Source organism: Gymnodraco acuticeps, unplaced genomic scaffold, assembly GCF_902827175.1.
Source record: "Gymnodraco acuticeps unplaced genomic scaffold, fGymAcu1.1, whole genome shotgun sequence".
NCBI lineage: Eukaryota > Metazoa > Chordata > Actinopteri > Perciformes > Bathydraconidae > Gymnodraco > Gymnodraco acuticeps.
Window position 1 is genome coordinate 4,003,523 of NW_022990271.1, and position 10,566 is coordinate 4,014,088.

General features: G+C 36.4%; 1 protein-coding gene across 1 annotated transcript; it reads left to right on the forward strand.

The window, feature by feature from the left end:
* The first annotated feature begins 6,065 nt into the window (after positions 1 to 6,065).
* Positions 6,066 to 9,307, forward strand: fibinb (fin bud initiation factor b). The gene has a single exon (XM_034220902.1). The coding sequence runs from the start codon at positions 6,456 to 6,458 to the stop codon at positions 7,071 to 7,073; it is 618 nt and encodes a 205-aa protein (XP_034076793.1). The 5' UTR covers positions 6,066 to 6,455; the 3' UTR covers positions 7,074 to 9,307.
* Positions 9,308 to 10,566: the final 1,259 nt, after the last annotated feature.

Genomic DNA, 10,566 nt, shown 5'->3' on the forward strand with positions numbered 1-10,566 from the left:
AAAACATATAATTAATAAATGGGTGAAAATCGCTTGTGTCCATAATGCGCAGCATTAATATATACCCACATGACAGCTCATTGTTACTTTGTAATTCTACTCCACTACAATTCAGAGGTTAACCTGGTATTTTTACTCCACTCCACTTATTTGAGTTACTTTGCAGATTATGATTAATGATGTGAAATATAAACAACCCTTAAATCAGACTTTAGTTACACCTGAGTAAAATTCAGGTAAGGTGATTGTCAAGTGCCAACAATCAGGAGAGATATTTGATAGTTGGTGCTTGAGAAGACTAAACATGTATCTGCAATTGACATGAATGGAAACGAGTAATAAAGTATATTCATTACTCGTTATTCTCTACTAATAGTTAATTAAAGACTGTATATTATGGCTATTTTGCACATCTCTTTCAAGATTTCAAGATTTTCAAAGGTTTATTGACATATCATATACACAACTACGGTGTAGTTATGCAATGAATGAAAAACTTGGGTCACAGGTTCCTCAACAGTGCATTACAAGACATCTATCAATATGTGTATACCTCCACCATTAAACTGTCATATTCTGCACATTTCTTATTCTATCTACATACATAAGAGTATAATTCATATGTATAATATCAGTTAAAATAAGTGCTTCAACATAGTTAACATTGCAGGAAAGCAATATAATAGACGTTAAGTACTTTGTCAGGCTTAATATTTATCTGTAGATAGATACCCCTATAAAGGTTAATTCGTTTTTCTGTTTTGCACCTCTCCTCCTATTAATATCTTTGTACATCCTGCACTAAACTGTTTTATTGTAGACTTATAGTATCTTCTTGATTTTTTATATTCTATATTTCTATCACAGACCTTCTACTTTCCCCCTCTGAAAGTATGTACTCTTTGTGGAGGAAACTTCTGTGTAGCAATGCAGTGGGAGTCACCGACTCATGAAGGAGACACGGGATGAGCAGGAGCTTTGATGTCAAACACTGATGGTTTATTTGGAGTTACGGCCGGAGAATTTACAAGACAGGTGGTGTGTCACGAGTTGACACAGCGGTTGCCAAACCAATTCTGAAGAACTCTTTCTGTAGCTCGAGGTTTTATCTAGTTCGGAGTGTAATAATCAACATTCTTCATCATTGAGACTAAACAAATATGGACCCTGAATCTAACTAGAGCTCTCGTCCATAGAAAATAATGCGCACCAGGGAACCTTCGTCCATGAACAGTAAATTACCTCATGGCGGCTTGTGCTCTGTCATAGACTGGCAACAACAATGCGCCCAAGCTGCCCCTCCTTAAGAGAGATAGTAGCAATACCCAAGGCCGTAGACATATGCCATGGAAAAGGAGACAGTGAGAGGAGAAAATTATGAACTGTGTCAAAGGTTGAATACCTAGGCAAATTATTCCCTAACACTCTTAATATTTTTTTAATCAAATATAACACATAAAAACAATAATTCAATAATGTGCTTTAACCACTAGGCGGTGCACACAAGGTACACACAGCCATAATAACTTTGTATTATTAGTGTAGGACACTTATGTATGTACAACATCTGAAGATTTGTAGTTTTATTCATGCTTTCACATAATTTTACAGCATATTGCTATACTATTTCAGACTCAGTTCTTACATTCAAAGAAAATCAGTAATATCTTTAAAAACTACAAGTCCTTTTCTATCAGCTGTGCACCGTTATGGTGTAAATATAACCTATCTATGAATTAGATCAAATGTAAAAGTCAGCCGAATTAGTATTGATACTGCAAGGAGATGTATTGTGTGAAGAGAAATTGAAGATGTTGTTTAATTGTTGATATATTTATGATCCACGTCAAGTATTCAGTTTCGGCGGCATTTCTTCCAGTTTTTCCAAATGTCTTCTCATCAGGGCTCTATAAATAAAGAACTACGGCAGATCTGTAATATGTAATGCAGCCGAACCGTGTATTACAATGCCGTTATGTGATGACTTTCAAAGAGAAAAGCAAGAACACTCGGAATTAAGTATTATTTTATTCTTTTAAAATGTTTTCCGGATTTCATATAATATAAACACCAAATCCCAGCATGCATTGCGGCTAAAACATCCAATCAGCAAGCTTAAACCATAGCTGAGGATCTTGGGTAATCGCTCGAAATGCCTACGTCTGTTTCCGGTTATTTTTATTTTGAAATTCAGTTCCTGACGGACGCCAAAAAAGCCCGAGATTATGGAATTAAACCAATACATAAAAGCAAGGATAATTGTGTGTTATTGGTGAGTAAATAACAGTGTGTTATTTTGAAAAGAATAACAAATTAGAAGGAAAAAAAGATTTAAAAAATACAGATTTCAGTATCCTCATTAATTTTCCTCACAGACGGCAACAAAAGTCCGAAATTATACGATTTAAAATAAAAGCAATAATTGTGGCTTGATATTGAGTAACATACACTCCCATATCTTTGTACCACAAAGGTGTGACAGTGACTTTAGAGATAAACATCTTAGCTGCACAGTGCCTGTAATCAGGCACTCAGTATATACCTGCCCACAAACACTAGCCCTTTGCCAGACTGTTCAATGTAGCATCATGTCATTATGTTTCAGCCATCTGCTGTCCTCCCTGCTTTCTACATGTTTTGAGAGTTTTGCCTGTCTGCTCTGATTTAGACATGGTCTTTCTGACAGTCAACTTCTGTTCTGAACATAGACCAAGGAAAGTCCACTTTTTATTTCACCTGCTCTGCTCTGCATTCAGCTCGTTTACACACAACAATGGGTGAAGCCATTGATGAACATGCTCTCTTAAATATATGAAAAAGGTTACTAAAACTATAACAGAGTTTAGTGCAGAAGTCTGTCTCAAAGATGTAAATTAAACCCTTTTCTGCAATTAAAGGAAACCATCTTTGAGCGAGATTTCTCAATCACTTTGAGTCAGATTCAGTTTGAGTAGCTGATGTTTGCCAAATTTGGATTTAATCCCAGTTTGGTCGATCAAAGTTGGAAGCACTCAATCTCAAATTATATTGTAAAATGTGTTTTATTCAACTTAAATTGCAGCCAACATGTAGTCTTAGGGGAAATTATTTATTGTAAACATGCCACAAAAGACTTCAAATCAAAACAGAGAGCCACACCCTAGAACCATGACATGACTTTTTTTTCCATTTTATTTTTTTGTCTGACACCACATTGAAATTCCCTCTGCAGAATAATGTCACAGGACAGGCACCGTTGTGCTTCACCCGGGCTGCCACGCTGGTCTCTCACAGTATATCCACCTCTTTTGAGGAGTTGGCACTGCAGATTTCTAATACAATTGCAATCACACATGCTATACTTCCAAAATATGGGAGCAACATTGACACTCAAACAAGGATTTAGCAACAGCTTTTCAATTGCTGTTATTACTGTTTAAATACAGGCATAGTGAGCAGTTAGGGATTTCTCCACATCAAATATGAGATTAATGCACTTTACAGATCCTGGTTTATCTAAGACTTTCTGTTTATCAATGCCTGAACCTTTTTTTGACAAGTAAGTTTGCACATATGGAATATCAACCAATATTTTAATTGAGTTTATTACTTTAAACTCTGCCCTGACCACGCTTTACTGTATGCAGGTCTCAACTGTGCTGATCACTCTTCAGTGGAAACATAAGAGCAGCACGCCTCAGAGGTATGGTGTAATGTCTGCTGTTTCCACTGGAAAGATTATGCACACATTGAGTGGAATTGTGGGTTCAGCAGATTTAATCACTCTCAACATGTAAGTTCTTGAGATAAAAGGTCATTTATTTTCCCCTTGGGGCATTTCCTTCTGGACTCAAGTAGCTTAAGCGTACTGGAGAATGCATTATCATTTCAAGTGAATGGTATTTCTTGGATCAAAGTATTAAAATGTGTCTTCCACCTTTTAACACTTATGGCAAACTGCTTCAATAAATATATTCCATGTGTTTCTTATATTTCCAAAGAAGTACATTTATAATACGTGCAGTATAGAAAATAATCTGGACAAAGTATACAAAATGAAGAACAAAATGTCCCACCTTCATAAACAGGTGACCATCAAAGTATTTCTATGTCCTTTCAACATAACTGGACTTGTCATTTGATGCCTGCAGGAACAGGTGGTCACTTGTTCAAAGGAAGCTCAGTGAACCCGTTTATGTCTCCTGACTTTTCTGCCAACAACACAGGCCAGACATTTGCTTTACCACATTATGTCTGACGTTACTCTTACACTTATGTTATATTTTTATAAATATATTAAAACGTTAGTCAATTGTTAAAAAACCAAGCAGAGCCCTTATAAGGTTCATCTCAAAGATGAATCAAGCAGATCAGAGCAGATACTTCCAATAGTAGGTAGCTGAAGAAGCTTTTGTACTACACTCTAAAAACAAATGCCTTGGCTCGACAAAGAAAATTAACGCAACAGTTTGTATCGATGTTTATTGAGTTAAGACAACTTCTAATGACATTTTCTTGAAGCAACAAAGTTATTTGAGTTAGGGGAGAAGGCTTTTCCTCTACAATCAGAGGTGTTTTTAATTACCACTTACTTAATAATTGGTAGCATAAACACAAGTTTTGAAGTTGATTACTCAAAAGATTAAGTTGTTCCGACTAGTTTTACCACATGATTTAAAAGGAATTTTAAGTTGTACGTACTTAATTACCCTCATTCGAGATACAAGTTTTTAAGTTGATTACTCAAAAAAAAAGGAATTTGAAGTTGTATGTACTTAATTACCATCATTGTGAACACCCAGTCTTCCTGAAAGAACTTGCGCTGAGCTTCATTTAAATCTTGAAAAAAAAGATAAATAACACAAATTTAAATTGCCCCACAAATAATAAATAAACACATTAGCCATATTACAATGGGACATGGGGACACAGCAAATAAATGCTGCCATCACAACGAAGTTAGAGGCCTTTGCATATTTAAAACCAGTGCCAAATATGTCAAATCTGTAAAGTTTTTGTAAAACTACAGAAACAAACTCTCAATGGCCACCAACCTGCAGATCATACACATCCATTTTACAAAAGATGTAACAAAGATGTTTACACTGCCGACAGTCATTATTTCAAACAGTATGAACACATTTAACGCAGAATGCTCATTCATTTGTTTCCCTCGACCACGATGGTTGTAATGTAATTACCAACATTATTACGTCAACACAACTTATAAATTAATGTTTGCAACTTCAAATGTTTATCTAAATCAATTAACTCACATTTTTATCTTGCATTATGCATTTAATTAAGTGGAGGTGAAAGGTCGCCTGAATTCGTTTTTAGAGTGTAGACTATAAACAAGTATTATTATAAGTATTTTATCTTATAAAAATCCTTTACTTAATTAAAAATGTATGTAAACATTCAAGAGTATGAATAAATGCAATCTTGTGTTCCATAAAGCAACCGGCAGAAAAATGTATAGGAGTAAAACGTACAATAACTTTTTTATCTCTGTGCCACTAAGGCATATGGTCATGTGACAATGTTCCTTTTCTGCATTATTAAAGATTGACAACATCCTGTTGAGAGTTGTTAATACAAATAAATCCACCTAAAAATGTGGGGAGCAAAATAGATTTACATTGTTTTACGGGCAACTGCATAATAGTATTTTTCTTTGTTTGTTTGCTCATTAATTTAGTTTTCATTTTTTAGAATAAATGTTCTGTCCTTTTCAGCTATTGTGTTTTTGCAAATATCTGTTAATTGTACAATATTATGTGAGGATCGGAATTACAAAAAACACATTTAAAATGTTTAAGTTTTGTAAAAGTAATGGATTATTCTTACAGGACAGTTGTGTTGGATTGAGTGGAAATGTTATATAAATGGCCTTTTGTTTATTTCTAAAAGACTTCTCTCTAAGTAACCTTTCTAACCATCCATGCCAACTTGTATTTTTGAATTAACACTGGTTTCTGTGAGGCTTTTTGCTCCAGACTCAATGCAGCCTTTTAAAGTGACGGAGAGCCTGTAATTTGAGAGGAGCAGAGGGGTATTATTAGCCAAAACCCCATGGCCAAAACCCAAGCGCGGCACTTGAGACATCCAGATGTTGCGTTTGAGGCACCCAGTGAAGTCGGGAGCAGGCTACAACTGTTTCCACGCTGAAACAATTTGCATACATTGCTTTTCCTGCTCATTGGCAAAGATGGAAGCTGGCTGGCTCGAGTAAAATCAGAGAAGTGAGGCTTTTTAACACATTTTTACGCCACTTTCATCTGTTTGGAGTCTGGACAAAGAGGATATTGAGGAGGACGTGAAAACTACAACAAAGCCTCAATTTAACTGCGCAGTTTGGACGTTTAAATCTGAATGAAATGTTTGCGTTTCTACACCGGGTTGGAGTTAAATAGCCCATTAGGCTGACACTGTCGCTGAAATAACGATTAATACCTATAATACGAGTGGGCATCATGGCTTTCCTTCACTTGCTCCTGTGTGTCGGGATGTTTTCGATGTGTCGAGCCTTTTTCACCGGACCGCTGCAGCCGGAGATGTCTAACGGGACTTTTCATCACTATTTCGTGCCGGACGGAGACTACGAGGACAACGACGACCCGGAGAAATGTCAAATGCTTTTCAAGATGACCGACGAGCGAAAGTGCAGTCTCGATGAGGACCAGGACTCTGTCATACGGGATGATTTCACCATCATCAAGAGGCAGATTGAGGACTCGGCCCGGGTGCTGGAGGGGATCGGGAAAAGCATCTCGTACGACCTGGACGGAGAGGACAGCTACGGGAAGTACTTGCGGAGGGAGACGACTCAGATAAGCGAGGCTTTCACAAACTCGGAGAAATCTCTACTGGAGCTCGAGGTGAAATTCAAGCAGAGCCAAGAGAGTGAGTCAAAGGAGGAGCACAGGCTCAACGACGACTTTCTGAACATGGTAGTGCACACACGGGACGTCCTGAAGGGCACGCTGGACATTTCTCAGGGACTAAAGGACAAGCACGAGCTCCTGTCTCTGATCATCCGCAGCCACGGCACGAGGCTGAGCAGACTGAAGAACGAATACATGAAGTTCTGAGGGAAAGTAGTTCCTACAGGTCTCATTACAGTACTTATATGATGCAGTTTGAGACCATGAGACTGGGTGAAACAATGAGCAATCATATCAGGGATGAAACAAAGTTTAAAGGGCCAGTTCACGTAATTTACGAAAATAATACTTATTATCTCATCTAATTCTAGAGCAGTGGTTCCCTGGTTGGCTTTCCTTTAATGTGTTCAAAGATGGTTCTACATGTCAAAGGTCACAATATGATAATTAGGAAATAAGAAAAACAAATGATGTTATATTTAAAATATTCTTCCTTTTTTGTTGAAAAATATTCAAATCAAACTATCTGATCACTTTTGACGATCAATTAGGAGGCGAGTAGTTCACTGTTCATAACTCTTACCTGTGATGAGATGTTGCAGATACACTGCTTCTCTTTAAAGGTTCTGAAACAAAAACAAGTTGGGATCCACAGTTCGGAAGGTAGGCTATATAACCATGCAGATGATAGTCCAGGTGATATTTGTCTAAACTGGATTGCCCAATGAAGCCAACAGCGCTAAAATCCCTAACCCGGAAAGACCTCATTTACAAATGTGTTGTATTATGATTATGTTCCAAATGTATGATACTAAATAACAATATATCAATACAATATGACCCAAACTCATGGACCTGTTTTGTTAGTGTATAAATGTGTTTAGTATACGTTCTTTTTTTTAGCTTATATTGTGCTCATGTGGTGCATATTCTTAAATGAAGTTGTTCTTCAAAAAATAAATATGTCACATTGTGGGAGAAACAGTTTTCCAATCCATTCATTGCAAAAATCTGGGATAGGTCTACGTATATATATATATAAAAAGGCATTTAAAACCAAAAACATCTCCAACTGCTAGTCTTAAGTGAGAAAATGCGTTGTTTGAACATAACATCTCTGCAGGGCTGCATCTCATGTGAACAATCTTACCTTTATAAAGGAATAAGGAGTTGGCTATATTGATAAGTTATTCGATAACAGTACAATGCATTTTATATAACAATATTGCGATAAATGTTCGAGAAAAAAACAATTTCAAAAGTATACATAGATTTAATGAGCAGAATATTGACTGGTTTTGGCTTACTATACAAACTTAGTTCCTTACCAATCGAAGTTCATCATTGTGTGATTTTCATTCCACCACAAAGTAATAAAGAGCTACTAAGGTATACAAATTATATTTTGATATAATAAATATCATCTGTCCGTGTAAATCGTCATAGTGCTGACTCCCATAGACTATTGCAATGGTCATTACATACCATTATAACACAAACAATAGTTAAACAGTAATAATGTTCAATAATTATATATGGCCTTAGGGTTAGTCAAACATTATCTGTCCGCCTCTTTTCTTGGTAGTATGTTTAAGTAGATGCATTCATCTGTAAACTGTCACAGGTTTGTGCATTTGTTTGTAAGCTTGGGTGTAAGGGTAAAACAACAGCTTCAAACACTAATCAGCCAATCAAAAAAAGTGAAAATGGGAACCATCAACTTTCCAAACACTAGTACTGTAGGTAGAGTATTCCAAGACTTATTCAGTCCTCTGTGACCAAAAAAGACGTGTGTGAATGTGGATTTTGGAGAGATTCCTTTGAGGATTAAGTCAAATGTTGGACAACTCATTTGTAAGTATCCACATTTACAAAACATTCACTAAAGATATATTGGTTTTGGATAACTCATGGACATAGCTGTAAAGCGAGGGGGGTGGAGGGCATGATGTAGTAGGCTGTTTGAATGCTCCTAACTTGAGCAGTCATTGTTGTTGCTCTTTTTTGACACTCCAGATTATGAATATTGAATAATGTTTACATATGGAAAACTAAGTTTTGCTTTTTGGGCTTGTAAACTTTGCACAATTCTTTAACTGTTCCGGTGCTTAAGGTTGTGTCATGGTTTAAAATGCATTTACTGTGCTGTTCGGCGAAGGCTGTATAATCCTGGAAAATGTACAGTGTGATATTAAGTACAGTAAGTAAATGCTGTGAGTGCTATCTTTTTGTTACAAAACACCTTATTGTGTATTCCTTTTGTATACAAAGTTTCAAATTGAGCTGCATATATCTATATATTTTAAGGTAGTGAGAGCATAATAAATGACGGATAAGACTGCAGGCAGCACTTGTGGAATTCAATGTTAACAACAATCATTGTGACATTATTTTTGAATGGATTGTGTTGTGTCTTCATAAATAAAGAGTTGGTGTTGAAAGTGTTGCAAGAGCATGTTTTTATGGGAGTATCACCCTTTCAAGCATTATTGGTCTCTTCTCTAATGACGTCAAAGTTAGGTTAAAACATTTCTTATGTAGCTAAGCTTCCCTATCGATGTCCGTATTGTACACCCCTTCAATGTGGCAGTAGCTCCTTAATCACTGGGACTGCATTGCTACGTGCTCCATAATTACAAAAATCCCCTCCGTGTTTGCTTTACAAGGTTTTGTGGTCTGCTGTAAATTATACACACAGCCCTATATGAGTGCTTTGAAGAGAGGAAGAAGCTGGATGTTGGTATTTATGAGGAACAGAGATGCAAGGAAGTTGTGTTGACGGCATTTGTGGTGCGGCTGACCTTACAAACAACCTGTTTTATTTCCTGTACTTGTTACCATTCTGCTGAGAACAACATGTTATTGTGATACTTCAGACTGTTGAGTTAAGTTTGAACTAAAATACTATGAGTATCCTGAACTTTATAACATATGGGAAAAGTGCCAACTGGTGCAAACGATGTAACAAAGCAAAGTACAGTATGACAGTTTCACTTGTAGTTAGTCACTGTCAACAGATACTTTGAGCCTACTGATAACAGTGGCAACATAAAGGACACGTAAAATACCGTTTTTATAGAAACCTTTCACCTACATTGTTATGTCCTTGAGAGGGGAAATACATTACTGAATGACTGGCATCACCTTCTAAAGGATAAGATTTATAAAACATTGATAACAAACAATCAAGCTATAATAAGACCTCTGCTTTAGCAATCATCCAAAACTATCAAAAAAGTTGTTCAACGTTGTACTTTAGATTGCATTGAACTTGTTGGTATCAATCTCAGTGTTCAATATTTAAAAAATAAATTCAGTTATTGCATGCTGACATCAACAAAAACATTCTCCCCGGAAAAAGGATTACATTTTTTATATTTTTAAGGGATCTTTAAAGATATTTATAGGTTAGAATTCCTTTTATAATGCTCTGTAGGTATACTCCGGTGCATTCCACTCAATAGATCAATTCAAAGTCTGTTAGTGTCACTGTTGATGTTGCAAAGGTGTCAACATCACCTACCCTTTGAAACTCAGGCCTGCCATGTTATAAATTGGGTGAACTTGTGACTTGGATAGAAGAAGGTTGTTCACATCCATTGGGTACTGGTCGTCTTCCTGGAACCAGTCAAGGACGTAAAAAGTACTTAATTAAAAGAGGTATGACTGAACACAAAGAAGGAAACAAATCATTACCTAA